The sequence below is a fragment of the Megalobrama amblycephala genome, linkage group LG15, assembly GCF_018812025.1.
Source record: "Megalobrama amblycephala isolate DHTTF-2021 linkage group LG15, ASM1881202v1, whole genome shotgun sequence".
NCBI classification, from domain to species: domain Eukaryota; kingdom Metazoa; phylum Chordata; class Actinopteri; order Cypriniformes; family Xenocyprididae; genus Megalobrama; species Megalobrama amblycephala.
The window spans coordinates 17,607,189-17,631,483 of record NC_063058.1 but is presented as its reverse complement, the minus strand read 5'-3'; the positions used below and the strand labels follow the sequence as shown (position 1 = coordinate 17,631,483).

Below are 24,295 nucleotides of genomic sequence, written 5' to 3'. Positions count from 1 at the left end.
GTGCCCTGACTACTGAACTAGGGAGCTGATTGAGACACAGGGGAAGACTTATTTTCCCAATCTAATACAATAATATTAGCCAAAACACTAGCTAGCCTGCAGTCTCCACAGAAAGTAAGCCTAAATTAGCTTGGTATGGCACTCCAGCATTGAGATCATGCCATTCTCATAAGTTAAAGCAACTTTACTGAATCACTCGGATGAGGAAAATCATTTGTATGGGATTTCAGTGGTGCAATTTCACAGTGAAACCATGCTAATGCTAACATTACAATTCAGATCTCATAAATGTGGATATTTCAGTCCATCCATAATGGTAAATGCACGTGCTACTCTTCTAAAAGAGCTCTAGATAGATACAACCCTGACTCATGACCTCCTAACCCTTGATCCCTCGGTCCAACGGTCAACTCCAACGGAAAAATGACTCAAACTAAACGATGCTGATCCTCATTTCCTGTTTCGTTTTATAAATAGAACGAACTCCAGACTATTCCCCAAGAGGGCCACCGCTACAGAGATCTCAGCCATTTATATCAGACAAAAGTGATTTGACTAACAAATGTGGATATGAAAATAAGTTGTTCTTGTGCTATTTAAATTCTCAAAAGGGATTGACCTTTTTAGTCAGAATTTCATAAACGTACAATTGACAAGTTTGTCGTGTTCTACAACATCAAATCACCAACTTATCTTGCTGAACCAGCCTTTCAGAGTGATTCAAGTCATTTCTGCTTCCTCTAAAAAGTGTGAGATTTTAAGGACATGTATAGAGCTCTACAGACTTACTCTGGTGTCTGCGCAGGCTTTGCCTTTATTATACTCCTTGTGGCTGGCTCTCTTGTCCAGTTTCCCCCAGAGGCCTTTGGCCTTCCAGTAAGTGACGGCAGCTTTCAGGCTGCTGTAGAAACCTCTGTGGTCAGAGGGGTTCAGCTCCAGCTGCCTGCAGAGGACGCTGAAAGCCTGCAGGGTGCCTTTACAAGTAGTGGCCTGCACGAAGTTCTCAAACAGCTGGCCGGCCTGAGACGTACGCTCGTCCTCCGTCTCCCCCATCTCTTTCCCTCTGTTGACAAGGGATTCAGTCAGGTGTTGGTGCTGGCATTCCTTTCCAGGACTGGGGAAAGAAAAAAAACAGAGGGTTTTATTTGTTTCTAGACTGGGACAAAAGTCCCATAAATTTCATTATCTGCAATCCACAATCTGTATATGCAGAAAATACATCCTATATATGGGTATACAGAGCAGTGAAATGACTAAAAATGGTAGTCAGTTGCCATCGGCTAAATTCATTTATTGCTTTAGGGCTCTGTTTGCAGCCTGTCGAAGCTGTTTGTATATAAAGGTCATTATCTCAATAAAACATTCGCTGTCTTCATAAGAATTAAAGATGTGCACAACTACATAAATTTCATAAGGATCAGGGATTTTTAACCATAGTTAAGGTTTTTAATGCATAAATTATTCTTTAACTGACCAAAGTATTTAAAGGGAGGTTACATTAAAACATACATTTTAACATTAGACATTAAATTTTGATGTTAAATACATTTTTTTATATAGAATTGTTCTATAGTCTATACATTATTTAATGCAATTACATCATGAGTAACTAATTAAATTACCAAAAAATTAAGAGCAATCCCTTACTTTACATTTTCAAGGGAAACGTAATTAAATTACAGTAATTACATTGCTTAGTAATTAATTACACCCAACACTTCTTACAACTAGCACTCACAAATAACTAGCAATGTCCGTCAGATTCGCAAATTATTTGAGTTGTAAATACCGAGTTGAATATTTTGATTGAATCAGGGGTCTGTGGAATTTTTATTTTTTTTATTTTTTTTATTTTTTTACACATTCACCAAATAATTTGGTATAAATAAATAAATAAAAATAATAAAATACCAATTAAATAAATAGTAGATAAATAAAAAATAAATAATAAATAAATAGATAAATAAATTAGTAGATAGATAAATAAATACATATATTTTAAAAAATAGATAAATCTATAAAGTAAATAATAAATAAATAAAATAGTTTTTTTTATTATTTTTTTTCACATTCACCAAATAATTTAGTATAAATAAATAAATAAAAATAATAAATAAAATGCTAATTAAATAAATATTAGATAAATAAATAAATAAATTAATAGATAGATAAATAAATATATTTAAAAAAAATAGATAAATCTATAAAGTAAAAATAAATAAATAAATAAATAAATAAAAAGTAAATAAACATACATAGAATAAAATGGATGGATGGACAACTTGAAGTAAATATTTTCCAGATCATTTTAAGCAATTGTTTAGCAAACAATGCTTTCATTGTGCTGTTTTTAAACGATTATTATATAAAGAGGTGGCTCATGCAAGGGGATTATCCTATTTAGCATCAAAAACTTCATTAAATGACTAGTCGACTGCTGGACAACTAGTCAACCATCCTAACCCATACCTAATAACAATGTACACATGTCAGTCTTTGGCTATCTGGACCATGGGACAATGCCTTGTAAAACAGAGTGCATTCTGCTGGTAAATCAAATGAAAATGCTCTAGATTTTCAGCTGAGTCTGAGTGACACAAAAACACTTGGCATGTGCTGTAAAATAGGCCACAAGAGTCGCGTTAACTCACTCCGAGTGCTTGATAGGATTACTGCATGCAGAGCAAATGGGACAGAACAAAGGAATGTTCGAAATCAGGACACCAAGATTGGCCCAGTTGTAGACAACCTGTGAGCCAAAAAAATTTGTTATGCACGAAGAGTTTCTCAGTGTGTCCTTCAGGTAAATCCAGCAAGCGAATGGGAGTGAAACTAGAGAGCGCCGATATGTGAATGATTTGAATGTGCGTCGTCGGAGGTCATCTGAACGAGTGAGCAGACTTATCGAAAGCTCAAGCTCAATAGCAGTCCAGCATCTTTCTCTCAATTAACACTCCTGAGAGTCACTTGAGTCTCACCAGCCTAATCAAATCTAGCAGCTGACGAGATCTTCTCATTTACCTGCAGGGTGGCTTTAGCTGCTCTCTCCTGATTCATTTGTGCACTGTTCGTTACCATTTTCACTGGTCCTCCAAGGACCGGATTTTTATGTGTCACCAATGGTCAGTGCAGAACATGCAGTGTGGGAAAGTTCCCACTGCTAAATTTACCCATGCTGAAAAAGCATCAGGGGATGTTTCTTGAAGCAAGATGTGCCAGGAAAGTTGCCTGGCACAAAATCATAATCGTGTATGAGACAAACAGCAAGACGGACATGGACCACATTTAGAAGCTACATCTCTACTGATCAGTAGGACCAGCCTCTCGACAGATGGCACAACTGCAAGCAAGGGAATTCAAGTTAGCACCCTGTGCCATTGCCTTCAGAGATATTTTTTCAACAGGTTCATGCACATTTGGCCATCCTGTCCATCATTAACAGACATTAAAAACTAGTCCATGCTAATGTCACTGTGCCTCCCAAACAAATTGACTCCGACAGCTCAGACCTGCAGTCTTTCACCATTAGGTCTTGATGGATCTTTCTGAAGGAGCTTCAGCTTTGAGAGAAACATCAAAGGGTTCAATCGCATCCCAGTGGATTCGGCAGAAAGCAGCACCACTTAAAACTGGAATCTCTATGAGCCAACATTCCTACACCATTAAGATTATCCATGTGACCTAGGAGCACACAAATGGGAAGTTGACCTCCTCTATTCTCGCCAAGGCTGCATTTATTTGATCAAACAAATATAAAATGTTATTACAATTTAAGATAGCTTTTTTATTTGAATATATTTTCAAATGTAATTTATTCCTACGATGGCAAAGCTGAATTTTCAGCATCATTACTCCAGTCTTCAGTGTCACATGATCCTTCAGAAATCATTCTGATATGCTGATTTGCTGCTCAAGAAACATTTATGATTATCAATGTTGAAACCATTGTTGTGCTTAATATTTCTGTGGAAACTGTGATACACTACCACTTAAATTTCCATGATTTATGGGGAATTTCCATAAACAATGATTTTTATACCATACAAACTGTATATTGTATCCCATTAGACCCAAAACCTACCCCTAAACACAACTTACATTTTCAAAAAACATAATTTAATATGATTTATAAGTGGTTTTCCTCATGGGGACCATGAGGAAAAAATTGTTGGTATTACTATCTTTTTGGAAACATTTGACCCCCATAAAGTACCAGGGACACACACACACACACACACACAAGCAGTCGGTCATGTTTGTAGGGAAAGTACGCCCTACAGAGTCAATATAGATTAGTAGTTTACTGCCTGAAGTAAGTCTATTACAGTACCAGCAAACAAAAGTAACCGGAGAGCAATGCTGTTGTCTAGGAGAGTTCGGTTACACTGGTTTAAGTGACGTTTGTAATTGTTAGCCTAGCTGACCTATAAGTAGCAAGCATAATGTGTTTTTATTTGTTTTACGGTATTGCTTCGACGTTGGATATTTAAAGCATGCTCATTTTCTCTATTTTTACATTTAGATTACACTGGCCATCATCTAAAACTTAATAATTTAACAACTCTGTTAAATGTTATCTTTAGCAATTCTCAAAATGAATATTCATTTTTATATGAAAACACACAAAATAGTATTTTAATATCTAAGACATTAAACAGAGGATGAAATGGAAACCTGTGTCAAATAATTTTGACATTATTGCGCACTTTAGCAGAAACGCCTGAGAAATAAAACATTTCAAATGTTTTATTCCTTAAAAGGTCACTCATTTTCAATTTTTTTCGATTTTTTCCAACTTTTGAAAGTATACAGAGTCAAAAGTGCACAAAGTATGATTTTCTGCACAGTACTTCCAGAGGCAGGATATCTGATATTGTATGAGGTCCAAGTCCTTCCTGTTTGTGCACTTTTTACTGCTTTGTGGTGGACAAAGAATTCAGAGCAGCCCCTCTAGATCACATCAGTGCTAAAGCTGCACTTTTTAGAATTTCAAAATATGGCATAACAGCTCAACTAACAGGCTAATGTCATCAGCAAACAGATCTAGAAAGAGATTATTTTCAGATCATGGTTCTTGGGAATGATAAACAAAAACTCTTGTTCCAACAAACTCTGCAAAGCCACAAAACGTCACAACTTATCGTACATTAGGCATAATGAAGGGGAAGATGTAGGTCAAACCCGTAATGAGTTCTCTAGAGTAACGTCTTCAGTAAAGATTTGCTCGAGTGACATTGAACTGGGCAACACCCATGTGTAACCAGGAATCCCTAAAGTAATCAAAATCAACACCAGGCCTACAATTCCCATTACATATATATATATATATATAAACTGATATATACTGTGGTTGTGCAAAAAAAAGAACACATTGTGAGGCATTTACATGGAGAACTTCAGAGGAAAACTGACCTCTGAACAAGGTCTGAATATTTTGTAGGGTAAGAAAATTTACTAAGATGTTATGCTATTGTTAAGAAAGTGAGAATAAAACAATGGATCTACCAAAGGCAGCTTGTTGCACATTACCAAATCATGCTGTACTGCTGTATTAACGTTACGGAACCCAGTTTTTGCAATTGACTTTCTCATAATCACTACTTCATATCTTACAACTGTGACTTTATTGCTCACAATTGCCAATTAGCATCTCACAATTGTGACTTCATTGCTCACATTTGACAATTTATATCTCAGATTTACCAATTTATATCTCACAATCGCCAGTTTATATCTCACAATTGTGACTTCATTGCTCACAATTGTCTCTTTATATCTCAGAATTGCCACGTTATATCTCACAACTGTGACTTCATTGCTCAAAACAGCCAACTTATCTCACAATTGCCACTTTATACAAACCCGATTCCAAAAAAGTTGGGACGCTGTACAAATTGTGAATAAAAAAGGAATGCAATAATTTACAAATCTCATAAACTTATATTTTATTCACAATAGAATATAGATAACATATCAAATGTTGAAAGTGAGACATTTTGAAATGTCATGCCAAATATTGGCTCATTTTGGATTTCATGAGAGCTATACATTCCAAAAACGTTGGGACAGGTAGCAATAAGAGGCCGGAAAAGTTAAATGTACATATAAGGAACAGCTGGAGGACCGATTTGCAACTTATTAGGTCAATTGGCAACATGATTGGGTATAAAAAGAGCCTCTCAGAGTGGCAGTGTCTCTCAGAAGTCAAGATGGGCAGAGGATCACCAATTCCCCCAATGCTGCGCCGAAAAATAGTGGAGCAATATCAGAAAGGAGTTTCTCAGAGAAAAATTGCAAAGAGTTTGAAGTTATCATCATCTACAGTGCATAATATCATCCAAAGATTCAGAGAATCTGGAACAATCTCTGTGCGTAAAGGGTCAAGGCCGGAAAACCATACTGGATGGCCGTGATCTTCGGGCCCTTAGACGGCACTGCATCACATACAGGAATGCTACTGTAATGGAAATCACAACATGGGTTCAGGAATACTTCCAGAAAACATTGTCGGTGAACACAATCCACCGTGCCATTCGCTGTTGTCGGCTAAAACTCTATAGGTAAAAAAAGAAGCCATTTCTAAACATGATCCAGAAGCGCAGGAGTTTTCTCTGGGCCAAGGCTCATTTAAAATGGACTGTGGCAAAGTGGAAAACTGTTCTGTGGTCAGACGAATCAAAATTTGAAGTTCTTTTTGGAAAACTGGGATGCCATGTCATCCGGACTAAAGAGGACAAGGACAACCCAAGTTGTTATCAGCGCTCAGTTCAGAAGCCTGCAACTCTGATGGTATGGGGTTGCATGAGTGCGTGTGGCATGGGCAGCTTACACATCTGGAAAGGCACCATCAATGCTGAAAGGTATATCCAAGTTCTAGAACAACATATGCTCCCATCCAGACGTCGTCTCTTTCAGGGAAGACCTTGCATTTCCCAACATGACAATGCCAGACCACGTACTGCATCAATTACAACATCATGGCTGCGTAGAAGAAGGATCCGGGTACTGAAATGGCCAGCCTGCAGTCCAGATCTTTCACACATAGAAAACATTTGGCCCATCATAAAGAGGAAGATGCGACAAAAAAGACCTAAAACAGTTGAGCAACTAGAAGCCTGTATTAGACAAGAATGGGACAACAATTCCTAAATTTGAGCAACTTGCCTCAGTGCAGATTAGACAAGTCCCAACTTTTTTGAGATGTGTTGATGCCATGAAATTTAAAATCAACTTATTTTTCCCTTAAAATGATACATTTTCTCAGTTTAAACATTGGATATGTCATCTATGTTGTATTCTGAATAAAATATTGAAATTTGAAACTTCCACATCATTGCATTCTGTATTTATTCACAATTTGTACAGTGTCCCAACTTTTTTGGAATTGGGTTTGTATTTCACAAATGCCAATTTTTGTCTCACAATTGCCAATTCATATCTCACAATTGCAACTTTTGTAGTGTAATTTAGACTTGATTTCTTATTTCAATTTTAAATATCTTAGTGTGATAATATTTCTTTTTAACATTTTCTCTTAAAATTGCCTATTTTTTTTCACTCTGAAGCGGACTATATTTCACTCTATAACGTGGTTACGCTCTTGGAGAAACATTCTGGTGGTTCCTGCTCAGAATAGACAGGTCTCAAGTTTCAAGTACTGCCGTGGTGTGATTCTATAGCTGTGCAGCAATGTACAGCAGGTTTAAAGCCTTGACATTAGGCTAATGAAGTCCTGGGGTAAATAATCCTAGTTAGAAAATAATTTGCAGAGTTTGCCTAAACTTTTAAAACAGAATCATCTTTCCATTAATATGCATTTTAAAAGCTTTTGTCCTATTCTCCAGAAATTCAGACAGATACTGTACCTTCGCAGACATCAAGATTTCTGGCAGCATCTTTAACTGAACCCATTGTGTGGATGATATGATCCTTACGATAACAAAACCCACAACTTTCCACTTCCTCTAACGTTCTCTAACCCACTGGGAAGCAGAAGGAAGAATTATAAAGGAAACATGCATGAGGAATTTAAAGACTTTAAAAGTGGTGCCGCTCCAGACAAGCAGGCCAACTTAAATGAACACACCCAAACAGTTTCAACTAAAAAAAGTTTCCGTTACACTACAACAGGATGGACAAATGTAAACCATGTATTCACTAGGGTGAATGGATTTAGGTTGGTTTTGGTCTTACACACTCCCATTTTACAAACGGAAACCTCTTAATAACATTTGCCGTGACAGAAAAAATACATATATGATGTTAGTCAGTAATTTAAATACTTTTAGTATCAATCCTCTCAAGATATCAAATGTCAACATGAAGCAACTTTATAAATTACAGGTGTTTAGTCTGTCCTCTCAGCTGGGTCGTGAAAAAGTCCAAACCGAGTTGAGAAGCATTGTTTCTTCCAAATGAACCAGCTGGAGTCTGATCAACCACCCGGTAAAGTTGTTTTATCATGAATGGTACTAACTTAATTTTAAGCAAAACAGTGTGGCAAAATGGAAGGAAAATGTGAAACAAAATCTTATGCAATTCCACAAAAAGCCATATCTTACCGAGACTGCTATGTTGCGATATACTACCCACATGAAACGCATGAGAGGATCACGGCAGTTCAAGAGCAATGAGGAGGTTGTTATTTTGAGAGATGTCCGCAGTGCAGCAGATAAACTTTCAGCATTCGCATCTGTGGATAATTGGAGTCAAGCCATTTTAACTGAACTTACACTGAGAGTCTTATCTTAAAAAACCCAAATAACTGGGAATGACCTAAAAAGCTGAGAGGAGCTCCAACGGCATTTGTGTTAGAGTCATTTCCCTAGTTCACCTCATGATCTTCTCTGTGACTTTATCTCACAATTGTGACTTTATTGTTCTTAACTGTAACTTTCTCACAATTGCGACTAGGGCTACACAATATATCGAAATATATATACATCCGTTTGCATAAAATGAAAGTGAGATGGTTTAACAATTGAAAATTAAATTGAGGGGCCGTTTACACAACCCCATTTTCAACTAAAAACAGAAAATTTTTTATGCATTTTGGCCGTTCACTTACACAACAACGCCGTTTTGGTGGCCTGAAAACGCAAACTTTTGATAACGGGTTTCAAAGTGCACGTTTTTGAAAAAGATACCATTATTGTCTCTGTGTAAACTACAAAATGCAAATTGTGAAAGCGGTTACATCATGCGCATGCATATTACGTGTTCAGTCTATAAGCATGTAGTGTTTTTTTACGAAGTGACATCGCCAACTACTGGCCTGGCAGCAGAATACAGCGTTTTTAATTGTTTTCGCTAATCCATGTGAAAGGCGATAATTTTGACAACGTTGTCATCTGTACGCAAAAAACACGAAGGAAAAACTTTATAAATAACTATAAAACGTAAATATTAGTATTGTAATATAAAACAAAATTAATTTATTAAATACTCAATTTCTTATTTACGGAAGAGGATTAGGACCAAGCAATAATAAAAAATAAAACCATTTCGAGATTAAAGTTGTTAAATTTCGAGAAAAAAGTCGAGATAAAATGTTGAGAATAAACTCGTTAAATTACGAGAAAAGTCGTTAAATTACGAGAACAAATTTATTAAATTATGAGAAAAAGTCATTAAATTTTGAGAAAAAGTCGTTAAATTTCGAGAAAAAAAGTCGAAATAAAATGTTGAGAATAAACTTGTTAAATTACGAGAAAAGTCGTTAAATTACGAGAACAAATTTGTTAAATTATGAGAAAAAGTCGTTAGATTTCGAGAAAAAAGTCGAAATAAAATGTTGAGAATAAAGTCATTAAATTACGAGAAAAAAGTTAAATGATGAGAACAAATTCGTTAAATCACGAATTTGTTCTCATAATTTAACAACCTTTTTCTCGTAATTTAATGAGTTTATTCTCAACATTTTATCTCGACTTTTTTCTCGAAATTTAACAACTTTAATCTCAAGATGGTTTTATTTTTTTATTATTGCTTGGCCCTAATCCTCTTCCATACTTATTTTACAATACAACAGTTACAATATTAAAAAATATTTTTATTTTGTTTAATATATTATTTCATATCAAAAATCAATTACTATTATTTTCATACTGAACTGGTCAAAAACAGTGGGAATGTACATGCAAACTCAAAAGGGAAGACTTTTTTTTTAAACACCGTTCACTTAATGGTTACTAAAAGAGGTTTGTGTTAGTTCTTGTAAAGACCAAATCGAAGTGTGATTACCCAAATTAAAAAACAAAAAAAAACAAAAAAAAACAAATCATTCAGCCCTAAAATGATGGTCCACACTGAAAAAAAAGGTCTTTATGAGTAAAAAAATAAATAATTTTCCAGCTTTTTAAAATGATCTTATTTTGCACTCCCCAACAAAATGACCCCACTCATTCTAGAATGATTAATTTTTTCCAAATATAGATATTTAAATAATCTGATGAATATTCTTTTATTTCTTCATATAGCAATAAATAATTGCAGAAAAAGTAAATATTGCAATGTCAGTTTTTACCAATATCGTGCAGCCATAATTGCGACTTTATATCTTACAATACCAACTTTATGCCTCACAATCGCGACTTTATTGATCATAACTAACTTTTTATACAATGTTCATATCTGTAACTCACAATTGCGACTTTATACTCTACCTCACAACTGGGCCTTAATTGCTCACAGTTGCAACTTAATATTTTATAATTGCGACTTTCTCACAATTGCAACTTCTTTGCAGATCCTTCCTCATGTCTGTGGTGAAGCTGTGGTCGATTAAACAGAAATCCATTTGATAGACAAACACCATAGTTCTAGTGTATTTCTGTCTTTCTCTGCGCTCAGGACGGTCCTTATAAGTCAATGGCATATTCCAGGAAGTGGGGATTGTGTAACAGTATCGTTTTGCCCTATCGGCAATAAAGGGACAACATATTGAAAAGATTTCATACACAACTACATAATCTGCAAGAGAGACTAAACGGATAGAGAAAAGCAATGATGTATCTGATGTAAGCCCATATAAACTAGAGGGTGTTAAACTTCAGCAGCACAGCTGGGAATCTAGGATACAGACATACTTGTCTTAGGAAAAAAAGAACAAATATTTATCTAGACACCTTCACATTCATTACATAATAAACCGAACACGCAAATACAGAAGAAACACCTGGAGGCAGCAATAATCAAGTGATTCACCATCTGAGACACATTTGATGCCAGTCTGACCCTGTTGATCTCTAAACTCTGAGCAATACACACTAATAATGAGTAATCCTTCACAACAGGGAGGAAAAAAAAAAAAACACTCTTTTGTAACCAAAACTATTCAAGTTACATATCACAAAAGTTAGGAAACTTCCATCAGCATGCAGGAACACAAACACCATTGGAAAATTGCTGATTAAAGCATCTTCACACCGAGTCAACTATTTACCTGAGAACAGTCATAACTACTAAGAGGCTCTTAGTAACTTCTCTCTCTTAGCAACTGTGTTTTGGAATATTTTAGCTAGATTTTTAACTGGCACACCATCCTTCAGAGACCCTAAATGTTGTCATTTTAGCCAGTGGCTGTGTTAGGCAAAAGATAATGACATAAATCATGCTTTAGTGCTGTATTGGCATTACCTAGGAGATAAAACTTCAAACCAAACCAACTGTCGAGCACTCCAAAGGCTGTAGTAAATTATTTACACCACTCTTGAAACTAACCTGGCTAAGATGTAATCAAACACCCAACTGGATATCCAATACAACCTTGTTAATTCATTATTACAAGTATCACAACGCAATTATATATAGGCTAATTAAACCTATTTATTTATGTTTTAATATTACAATGTTATTTCCATATGTATGGCAACAGTGTATCCTGTCAGTGAAGCGCGTGCCCAATATAGCGCGTCACCTTCAAGTTTCCAAGCAGCTCGTGCTTTAAATGAAGTGCTCAACAAACTTACTTTTTCCGCTGTAATGTGACTTTCGGCTTCAGCGACAGCCGCAGAATCTGTTGACAGCGGTCGATATTATCCGTATACAGTATCTGACCTCTGAAGTTTATCTCTCAGAGAGAAATATTTGTATCTTATGACTCCATCCAGTCGGTTGTTGATATCGGTCGCGCTCGCGACTCACAGGCTCTTTATGCCCTTTATAATTAGAGGCGGCGCTTCCCATGACGCCCAATGGGAAGTTCAGATAAACTTGGAAGGCGAATCCCACTTGATTTTTTTTTTTATCAGGCGTCTCTGTAGGCTACTTTGCTTCATTCTCTGGAGAAGCAGTCTTGAGGGTTTAAACGAAAGCTGTTATTGCAATGCTTTTAAAAGTAAACAACGTTCAGGTTTTGAATAAAATTAGGTTGATATGAGGTGCAATACGTTTGCAAAACGGTGTTTCATTAATACGAATGCAATTTTACAAGTACATACACATTGAGCAATATAAAACTAATATTATGCATTAATGATACTAAGTTTGCCTATTTTTTTTTTGTAAAACGCAGTTTAATACTGCCCTGTACCAGCTGTCCTAAACACGCCTCATGTTCCAGGCACCTGATCTGAATAAAATATATCTTTTTAACATGCACGCTAATTTTACCAAACTACCAGAAAATATACCATCAAAGCCAGGCTATCTTTACGCCAGATTTATTTTTAATGTTATTTTCTTTATATAAAAAATATGCTACTACACTACATAGTATTTGGGTCTTGATAAACATGAGCATGGATTTTGTCTTACCTTCAACAGTGGAACAGTTCTGGCTCGAACGCCAATGTAATCACACTCATGCTGACAGGTGTTTCATTAGGACAGCGAATCACAGTGAACGAGATCTTGTACTCTGTCGCCATCTACTGGACTATTAAAGGATGTGCACACTTGATGCACTTTGAGAAGGCAGAGGTGCCTTTTACTGTAAGTGCAATCAGATGTGTTCATTAGACTCTATATGGAATTTTTTTAAAGAAATGTTGAATTTTTTATGTTGAAACAACAAGCCATAAAAAATTAAATATAGACTAATAAATACACGTCATATGAAACCTATAAATATAATAAAATCTAATACAAATATTATAAATGGCATTTTATTTACATATGTGTATGAATATTATAATATATAAACAATATACTATATATGTATATAAATATTGCCAATGCCTACCAATTTTAGAAAATTATTATTTTATTTTGTACATTTAAGTTAGGCTATATACCCAGCTAACAATTTTTAGTTTTTAAACATTTTTGGTTTTTGGTTCCCAGAACATTCTTATTTAAGGTTTGTTTTTAGGTTAGCCAGGAAAATGTTCTGAACGGAAATAGGTTAGTTTTTGGATTTGTAGAACAGTATTCTAACGCTCTCCTAAGGTAATTCTAACTTTCCCCTAACATTATTTTAATGTTCCTCTAATCTTATTCTAACATTCCGCTAACGTTATTTTAACATTCCTCTAACGTTCCTCTTATTCTAACATTATTTTAACGTTCCTCTAATGTTATTCTAACATTCTCCTAATGTTATTCTAATGTTCCTCTAATGTTAGTCTAACGTTATTCTAACATTATTCTAATATTCCCCTAACATTATTCTAACGTTCTCCTAATGTGAGAATTACGTTCCCCTAACATTATTCTAACGTTCTCCTAAGGTTATTCTAATGTTCCCCTAACGTTATTCTAACGTTCTCCTAATGTTAGAATTACGTTCCCCTAACATTATTCTAACGTTCTCCTAAGGTTATTCCTCAATGTTATTCTAACGTTCTCCTAATGTTAGAATTACGTTGCCCTAACATTATTCTAATGTTCTCCTAAGGTTATTCCCCTAATGTTATTCTAACGTTCTCCTAATGTTAGAATAACGTTCCCCTAACATTATTCTAACGTTCTCCTAAGGTTATTCTAATGTTCCCCTAACGTTATTCTAATGTTATTCTAACGTTCCTCTAAAGTTATTCTAACATTCTCCTAATATAATTTTAATGTTCCTCTAACGTTATTCTAACATTTAACATTCCCTAATATCATTTTAATGTTCCTCTAACTTTATTCTAACGTTCTTCTAATATCATTTTAATGTTCCTCTAATGTTATTCTAACATTCCTCTAACTTTATTCTAACGTTCTAAGGTTATTGTAACGTTCCCCTAACGTTATTCTAATGTTCATCTAATGTTATTATAATGTTCCTCTAACGTTATTCTAACGTTCTCGTAATGTTATTCTAATGTTACCCAACGTTATTTTAACGTTCCTCTAATGTTATTCTAACATTATTTTAACGTTCCTCTAACGTTCTCCTAACTTTATTCTAACGTTCCCCTAATATCATTTTAATGTTCCTCTAACCTTATTCTAACGTTCTCCTAACGTTCCCCTAATGTTATTTTAACGTTCCTCTAACGTTATTCTAATGTTGTCCTAACGTTATTCTAACATTCCCAGAACATTCCCCTAACCTCTTTACTCTGATATCATTACCCCGCTGTACATCAGTAATCATCCAGCACACTCGCAACCTGGACCCAGTATAGTATAATCGGTATGGAAAATGGATGTATAGAGGCCTATAATCAGTATTGTAGTACAAAACATCTTGATCTGATCATTATAACATTTTGATCTGATCATTATAACATCTTGATCTGATCATTATATAATACTGATATATTTTGATTAATCTCATTTCAACATAAAGGCTGTAAATTAATTTCAGAGATCCTTATTGGTCATTACACAAAAACATCTACAACGTTTTAATTAGAAGGTTTTTACATTGTTAGCAAATAATAACCTAAAAATAACCATAGAATGTTCTGTATGAGTTATTTTTAGGTTATTTAAAAATAACCTCCCTGCAACGTTCTGTGAACGTTATTTTATGGTTGCAAAAAATAAAACCTAAAAAGAACGTTCTTAGAACGTGTGTGTGTGTGTGTGTGTGTGTGTGTGTGTGTGTGTGTGTGTGTGTGTGTGTGTGTGTGTGTGATTATTGTGTCTTACATGTTGTTTAAAAGCTAGTCTCATTTATATAGTAAACAATATTGTATCGCACTTATCGACTTATATGAGTATCAATAAACCGATAAGCTATGACACAATGTTCTGTTTTAAATTATGTTTTATATTGAGCTAACAACATACATTTCCCCTCATTTTTGAAGGCCAGTGCTCTGTCGCTTTAATAATTGAGCCATCAGACGCAATAGTAGGAGCCAAAAACCTTTTCCGGTCTTTTTTTTTTCCCTCAGAAGTTTCCAAATAAAGCACGTCCCAGGCACAGACAGGGTCTGTGATTTTCGCCAGAGGTGGCTCGCCTAAGTAAAAAACGATGCTGAAATTTGTGATATTATCCCTTTGCGTGGGGTTTGTGCTGGGCAGCTCAGTTCACAGAGGGAGACATCTGGACATCACCGAGACCCTGGAGAAGCATGTGGCAGAGGGACAAACCACTTTAAACGAGATGTTCAGGGAGGTGGAAAAACTGATGGAGGACACGCAGCATAAACTAGAGGAGGCTGTACACCAGGTATGACTGAAACAATTATCTCAGAAGACTGAATTTTGTTTTGCGCCATCGTCCTTTGCTTATGCGTAAAGATTAAGGCTGTCCGATTCATGAAAGAATGATTCTTTTGAGTCGGATCTTTTCAAATAATTTTTTTTAAACGTTAACAAAACCTCGAACGAATCTCACAACGGATTTGGGTTTAATAAATAACTTTTAATAAATCGTGCAAAAAGTTTACAGATGTAAATTAATTTTAGTATTGTTCAATGTATATTTTTAAGGATATTTTAGTTTTAAATTACTAATTGCTTAAACAAACCGATATGGGACACATGAAATTGCAATAAAAATATTATTAATTAAACTTAATCGACAAAAAACGTAATATGTCTGAATCGTTTTTGAACCGGTTCTTTGAAATGAACTGTTTGAAAGAATCGATTCACGGAAATGAATCGGACATTCCATCACTACGGGGTTAATCAACCACATTTACCTCCGAATTCTCAGTCTAATAAAAAGTACAGTCAAAACATTATATTCACGTCTAGACACAATGTTTTTATTATTAACCTTGTTTGATAAATATACAATCAGATGGAGAACGAGTCTTCAAAATCACTGTTACATGGACGCAACTTTCCTGCCAGTTTTCACAATGAAACTACAACAGAGATCAAGGTGGGGAATCGGACCGTCCAACTGATAGAGAGAATCGACAAGGTATTTCGTGTTTATTGGCTTGTAGTACTTGATGTGATTTAGATATTTATTTGCACTGTATTGACATGAACAGAACTTCATTGTGCTCATACCTTTGTAGATTGATTTTCCATGTCTCTATCTTCAGCTAACACCTGGTTTTCCTCTAGGAAACGGATAATAAGACTGGAAAGACTCATTTTTCCAGAACTCTCATTCAGAACACTGAGCGGTGGAATGAAGTTGATCATGTGAGTCTATATCTCATCCCTTAATATCACTTTGAGTTGTCATAAACCATTTTAATTTCTCAAAAAATGACCATATAAAACAGATATCAAACTTTCGGTGCACAGCCTGGTAAGTAAACACCAAGTGTCCAGCTGCATTGGTCATTCAGGGCAGTGCTATGAACCCTGAAGTGAGTTTGTTGTCACTTTGGCAACCCGAGGTTAGAAAGCAGAGTTTATTTATTAAAACCAACATGGATTTTCCATTTCATTAGTCATCAAACTAAGACCTGCCGTTTGCACGGGAAACATGTGGCACATCAGTATGGAGACTTTTCTAAACATGGACAGTTCTTGTAAATAAAGTAAGTTGAGGGACAGATGGTCCATGTCAGTTCTCTTTCAGTGCATATTACACTGTTGCTGTGGCTAACACGGACAAAAATACAAGCTTTTACTTCTTATAAGGCTTCTAAAAGATGTTAGAAATTAGTCTTTTAAACCTGGGATCATTCAACATAAACACATTATGACTAAATGTGATGTGATGTTTAGTATCCTTCATTTCTACAGTACACTCTCAATTTTGATTGAAATAAACTACATCAGCTGCCATTATATCTATTCCAGAGTAAAACCTGAATATATATATAAACATTACACTTCTGGTCCATATGCATTTCCGCAGCAGTTTTACAGACGGCAGTGTCATTAGAGGCTCTTGTTCAGGCAGCGTTCTGGCACCTGGATGATATATGGTGAAATTAGAACAGCTGGAAAAAATGCATGGAAAGTGGTGCACTGGGAATGTGTGGTCGAGAGTTAGTGCCAGCAGCCATGTTGCCATGAGGCAGCTCTTAGTGGTTTCTCTCCCGTTGTGCACAGTGGCAAATCTGAGCTCACAGTTGATAAGCATTGTATGTGTAGTAATGGACTGATGGTCTTTTTTTTTTTTTTTTTTTTTTTTTTTTGAAAATAAAACCCAGATGTGAACAATTATTCACTTTATTCTATATATTACAGGACTACTAACCAAAAAATATTAAAATGTAAAACTAATATAAAAATGTAAAACTTTATCTATAATAAAATGATGATAATAAGTAATAATATATAGCAATTGATTGATATGTATATGTAAATATATATATATATATATATATATATATATATATATATAATATATTATATATATATATATATATATATATTTATTTATTTATTTATTTAATTTGGTTTTCAATCTACTTTTACATATATTTAATTATTATTAGATAAAAATAATTATATTTTATAATGCTAATATAATTTTAAATATAATTATATATATATATATATATATATATATATATATATATAATTTATTTATTAAATAATAAATCAAAATTAAATCATTATTTAATTTTGATTTTTCATTTCCTTTTACATGTTTAATTATTATTACATTTTATAATTGTAATATAATTTATATATAAATTATTATGAATTATATACACAGCACATATATATATATATATATATATAATATATATTTATATGTATATATATATATATATATATATATATATATATATATATATATATATATATATATATATATATATATATATATATATATATATATATATATATATATATATATATATATATTAAATAATAAATTAAAATAAATGTATTTATATAATAAATGTAATTAATCAATTTATTTGATTAATTTGGTTTTCATTTCCTTTTATGTTTCAATTATTATTACATAAAAATAATTATATTTTATAATTCTAATAAAATTTAAAATATAAATTATTATGAATTGTACACACAGCGCATATATATATATATATATATATATATATATAATTATGAACTTTTGGTTTTCATTTTACATATATTTATTATTTAATCATTTATTAATATTATTACATAAGAAACAATTGTTAAAATATAAAAACATATATACACAATATATAATACACATAATTTATATTTATTTATTTTATTTATAATGTGTATATATATATGTGTGTGTATATAAACATATTTAAATAGATTATACACATTAATATATATATATATATATATTAATGTGTATAATGTATTTAAATATGTTCAATCATTATATTTCACTTAGAATATATAAATGTGATTGTAAATTTAATGAGTTTTGTAATGATGTAATCTACACATTTTCAGTATTCTGAAGAACTTGGACCTGAACTTCATGTTCTTCAGGAAAGTTGTTTTTGTTCGTGAGGAATTAATGAGGGTTTTTACACGTGACTCATGGGGAAAAGACGCTCTCACATTAGTCTAGACTCCAGACGTTGTAACTCTAGGGGGAAGGGTACGGATTTGGCTTTGATGTTGAAGTGGTAGGTCGCTGTTACAGCTCTCTCAGGAGTGAAGTGCTGAGATGGATTTCTGCACCTCCAGATCTGTAAATGTGGAATTAATTATAATACCGCTGATGAGCTCATTAGGCATTTCACTTTTAAAAATTACTCCTGTTTGTCTGTATTGGACTTCAGAGCAGTTTGAGACTATTCGCTATTCTTTATCCAGTTTATTTGTAAATATTTTAAGCAGGAGTGGAAATGTTCAAAATATTACGTCTTATTTCCCTCCTTTTCCTTATATAAAGTTAAGTCACAAAATTTCCATCATATCAATTTCCATTGTCTCCAACAAAGTACAAGCACACAAAGGACTGTTTTTGATAGTACATTATTATATCCACTCATCGTGGGAAGCGCCAATGAGGTGGATGTTCCGGACAAAACAAATGTGTTTTTCAGTTAGTGGTAGGTGGTCGTTTCTTAAAGTTCCCAGCTGAATTTCTGTCTCGTTGGAATTTCTTGACCTAAAGTACAAAACAAAACTTACTATTACAGTACTTTAGGAACAATAATTCCCAGAAAAGTGAGAAAAATAAAAATACTGTCATGTCGTCCCGAAATCTCTATGACTTTTTCTTCTGTGGATCACAATATGAGATGTTTAGCAGAATGTCCAATGCTGCTCTTTTCCATACACTGAGAGTGAATGGTGACCAAAAGCAGCACACTAGTTCTGCCTGCCACTGTCAGAAACCTGAAGTGGTCTTTTGGGAATTTGTCACCATAATTGAGTTATGATGTTGTATCATGAAAGAATAATCCAGCACAGTTTATTGTATGAATTGGGGTCCTTGGGATTTTTGCTCAACTGTAACTGTAATAACAGTGTTTCTGTCATATATAATGTTAGTTTCATTCTTGTTCACTCAGGAGTGCATGATTGATGAGGACTGTGGGGATGGCAACTTCTGCCTATACGAGATCATCACCTCCAAATGCACCCCGTGCCAGACGACTAACATGGTCTGTGCTTACTTTTTTACGTTTTATATATATATATATATATATATATATATATATTATAGTTTGACGGAACAAGTGTGTAAATAAATAAGAAATGACGACAGTGTCTTTTAAAACCCTCTTTTGTGCAGCACTACTTTCTTCTGCCACAGATTCAAATCTCAAGTTGACAGTTGGACCAAGCCTCCGTTACCAATTCTAAAACGTCACTTTAGAACTAGTAATGAAGGAATCTTGAGTCCCTCCATTGAAACTCATTGTATTTTGTACAGTATTAGAGAGGGAGAGAGGCATTCATTCTTCAGGTCGATGTCCATAATATTATATCCATTATAAAAGTCTGTTTGAATGTCTGCTGAGGGAACAAGTAATAGATTGATAAGACCAGAGATTGCCCATTTTATGTACCCAAAATGAATGATATCTCACGTTTAACCACTATAAGAGCCAGCGGCAAATCCCTGTAGCACTGGCCAGGACGAAGCTGTTATCGGCGGGTACACGAGCACCGAACAGCCGCTGACGGCCTGGAGCTTGCATCTCCAAAAACGTCTAAACAAATTGTAAAATAGACACACATTTCAGGTCTAAGCAACTATATTCTCGCTTAAAAAAAAAACTTTTAAAACTACAGTTCGTGGTACAACAAGTGTAATATTTGTAAAAAAAAATACGGTGGATTTGATCGGCCGCCATTACAGTTGCTTCAAGCAGAGTTATACAAACGGTGAAACGGTTCCCGTGGCGATACTGGTAGAATATCACATGGCTGGAAATATATATATACAGTACAGTCCAAAAGTTTGGAACCACTAAGATTTTTAATGTTTTTAAAAGAAGTTTCGTCTGCTCACCAAGGCTACATTTATTTAATTAAAAATACAGTAAAAACAGTAATATTGTGAAATATTATTACAATTTAAAATAACTGTTTTCTATTTGAATATATTTCACAAAGTAATTTATTCCTGTGATGCAAAGCTGAATTTTCAGCATCGTTACTCCAGTCTTCAGTGTCACATGATCCTTCAGAAATCATTCTAATATGCTGATCTGCTGCTCAAGAAACATTTAATGGACAATTGTACAAAATATTTGTGTATATTTTTTTTCAGGATATATATATCAAAAGAACAGTGTTTATGAAATATCTTTTGTAACATATATTTGCCATTATTATTTTATTATTAATTTTTTTTTTTTTTTTTTTTTTTTTAACTAGTGTGTGCAGGACACTATAGTTCATTTACCTGTAAAATTGATTAAAAAAAATTGGAACCAAAAATTATTCAGACACTTTGACCTGACCATGTTTTCTTAAGTGTTATTTGACATAATTAAGATGATTTTTTTTTTAACTCTGAGATCTTGTCATATTTTATTACCATTTTTTTAAACTATAGTGAATAAACTGTATTAATGAATGAAATGTTCAAGGAAACTGTCTGAATAAATTTTTGGTTCCAAACTTTTGACTGTATATATTTACAAACTTTTATGTTATATTACATTAATCATGATTAGATTTTAATATATACACACACACACACACACACACACACACAATTTGTCTAAAAATATATTAATATTATTTATTTCTAGGAGTGCACAAAGGACGTGGAGTGTTGTGGAGATCAGCTGTGTGTGTGGGGTGTTTGTGCTCTGAACAGAACAAAAGGACAGTCTGGAACAATCTGCCAGTACCAGAGCGACTGCAGTCCTCAACACTGCTGTGCCTTTCACAAAGGTTGTGTACTCTTTGTATAGATTATCATAGTTGTCATAATTGATTTTTTTTTTTTAATGTTAAAACTAAATTTATAAATAAAACACATTTCATAAGTAGCAAAAATAAATGATGAAGGCATGAGAAAACGTTTTAACCTTCATATAACCAAAAGAAAAAGTTAATAAAAATCAACCCTTGGGACATAAAAGTGCCTGTATAAGCAAGCAACTATATTAGATATCCAAAATAAGCAGTTGGTTATATTGTAAAACATCTGAAAAATATCCTGTTTCACTGGGCCTCCCAGTCAGAAGATTTCTCCTCTAAGTACTTAATAATTGTTTCCTTGAATTTACAATCGAACTCCTCGTTCACTCAGTTCACAATGTTCCTCAGCTGTCTTACCTTCGCCAAATATGCATTACTCGCACAAGATACACATCAACATTTGCTGTGGTTTTGACATATCACCTCATTTCCTGAGGTCTGGAATCCATCTCAACTTTTTCTCTTTCCTTTCTGCTGTACCTCTGTAGTCTCTGCCTCTCCCTCCCACCTCTTTTTAATATTTCTCTCTTTTTTTTTTTTCTCTCCAGCCCTGCTCTTCCCTGTGTGCCGCCCCAAGCCACAGGAAGGCCAAGGTTGCCACAGTCACCCCAACCAGCTGATGGAGCTGTTACTGTGGGACGAGGAGGGGCCGCGGGAGCACTGCCCCTGTTCTGCAGGCCTGCACTGCCAGCCTCTCGAGTGAGACAACAATTTAATCACAAACATTCCTTGCATGTGTCTAGCTGGTGTGTTGCACACAGCTAAGCAGGTTTAGCCTAAAAATAATTAATTTTGCATAGATATTTTTGTTCTTTGTAATTGTAGTCTAGACAGCCAATCAGATTGCAGCTTGAGAAAGCTATATATATACACATACACTACCGTTCAAGTTTGGAACCACTAAGATTTTTAATGTTTTTAAAAGAAGTTTCGTCTGCTCACCAAGGCTACATTTATTTAATTAAAAATACAGTAAAAACAGTAATATTGTGAAATATTATTACAATTTAAAGTAACTGTTTTCTATTTGAAAATATTTTAAAAAGTAATTTATTCCTGTGATGGCAAAGCTGAATTTTCAGCATCATTACTCCAGTCTTCAGTGTCACATGATCCTTCAGAAATCATTCTAATATGCTGATCTGCTGCTCAAGAAACATTTAATGTGTACAAAATATTTGTGTACAATATTTTTTTCAGGATTATTTGATGAATAGAAAGTTCAAAAGAACAGTGTTTATCTGAAATCTAATCTTTTGTAACATTAAATGTATTTACTGTCACTTTTGATCGATTTTAATGCATCCTTGCTGAATAAAATGATTTCTTAAAAAAAAAAAAAAAAAAAAAAAAAAAATTCTTACTGACCCCAAACTTTTGAACGGTAGTGTATAATGCTACAAAAGCTTTCTTTTTCGGATAAATGCTGTTCTTTTGAACTTTCTATTCATCAAGGAATCCTGAAAAAAAAAAAAAAAAAACTGTTTTCAACATTGATAATAATCATAAATGTTTCTTGAGCAGCAGATCAGCATATTAGAATGATTTCTGAAGGATCATGTGACACTGAAGACTGGAGTAACGATGCTGAAAATTCAGCTTTGCATCACAGGAATAAATTACTTAAAATAATCAAATAGAAACCAGTTATTTTAAATTGTAATAATATTTCACAATATTACTGTTTTTTACTGTATTTTTAATTAAATAAATGTAGCCTTGGTGAGCAGACGAAACTTCTTTTAAAAACATAAAAAATCGTACCGATCCCAAACTTTTGAGCGGCAGTGTATGTGTGTATATATATATATATATATATATATATATATATATATATATATATATATATATATATATATATATATATATATATATATATATATATATATATAATATATATATATATATATATATATATATACACACACACACACACACACTTACACACCTTATATATATCAAGTATTTGAGTGTGTATATATTTATATATAATGACATTTATAGTTTTAAATACATTGGCATGTGTGTTTATATAATTTCAGAAAATATATATATTTAAAATATAAAATATATATTTTTTTTTCTCAGAGAACAAAGACACATTTGTCTGTTCTTTTGTTACAGGAAAAGATCAGTGTGTGTTGATGAGAGGAACTCTTCTGGCGAAGGAAACATGAACTGATCATCCCACAGAAACTGAACCTTTATCAGTTTTGTAATTTTGTCTGCATTTGCGGTAATCTCTGTAGCGTCAAGCTGCCTTTTTTTTGTTTGATTAAATCAGAGGAACTCTAATTTATAACTTTTTTTGTGTGCCATATGTACTTTGTGTGCCACTATACAGACATGACACGGAATGTGTTTTCAAAAAGTGTTATATTTTGATATTGACAGTGAGAATGACAGTGTTCTGAATATGTGGACCTAGCTGGATATTATATTCCTCCTTCCTAATAAATGAGATTTCTGGTCATTTTTGGTTGACCTTTGAATTTATTTTGAAAAACAAATGTTTAAAAGCACTTGTTGAAATGCGAACAGCAGGTGGCAGTGTTGAACTGTCGATATTGAGATAAGTTGGGAACGCTTAAATGATTCACATTTACTGGCTTAGTTTTAAGATCTGTGCTTTAGTTTCTGTTCTTTACAGCTTAAAACAGTAACAGTCAATGATGAATCATTAAACTGAAAAATAAGT

General features: G+C 33.6%; 2 protein-coding genes across 2 annotated transcripts in view; one reads left to right on the top strand and one right to left on the bottom strand.

Moving 5' to 3' along the window:
* Nucleotides 1-12,316, bottom strand: part of mical2b (microtubule associated monooxygenase, calponin and LIM domain containing 2b) — a 73,145-nt gene extending 60,829 nt beyond the window's left edge. Inside the window, 2 exon segments of the mRNA XM_048158175.1 lie at nucleotides 790-1,114; nucleotides 11,970-12,316. Coding sequence (XP_048014132.1) covers nucleotides 790-1,053 — 264 coding nt within the window. The 5' untranslated portion in view covers nucleotides 1,054-1,114; nucleotides 11,970-12,316.
* Nucleotides 12,317-15,243: 2,927 nt separating this feature from the next.
* Nucleotides 15,244-24,070, top strand: dkk3b (dickkopf WNT signaling pathway inhibitor 3b). Its single transcript, XM_048157725.1, has 7 exons — nucleotides 15,244-15,550; nucleotides 16,130-16,255; nucleotides 16,405-16,485; nucleotides 19,728-19,820; nucleotides 21,423-21,567; nucleotides 22,146-22,296; nucleotides 23,722-24,070. Exons 1-7 carry the CDS (start codon nucleotides 15,353-15,355, stop codon nucleotides 23,777-23,779), a joined length of 852 nt encoding a protein of 283 aa, XP_048013682.1. The 5' UTR covers nucleotides 15,244-15,352; the 3' UTR covers nucleotides 23,780-24,070.
* The last annotated feature ends 225 nt before the right edge of the window (nucleotides 24,071-24,295 follow it).

What these genes read in the sequence shown, in the direction of transcription:
- dkk3b (XM_048157725.1), top strand. Translation starts at nt 15,353, where the DNA reads ATGCTGAAATTTGTGATATTATCCCTTTGCGTGGGGTTTGTGCTGGGC. An exon ending in GGTGGAATGAAGTTGATCAT is followed by an intron (nt 16,486 to 19,727) that starts GTGAGTCTATAT and finishes TTGTTCACTCAG; the next exon opens with GAGTGCATGATTGATGAGGA. An exon ending in CTGCACTGCCAGCCTCTCGA is followed by an intron (nt 22,297 to 23,721) that starts GTGAGACAACAA and finishes CTTTTGTTACAG; the next exon opens with GAAAAGATCAGTGTGTGTTG.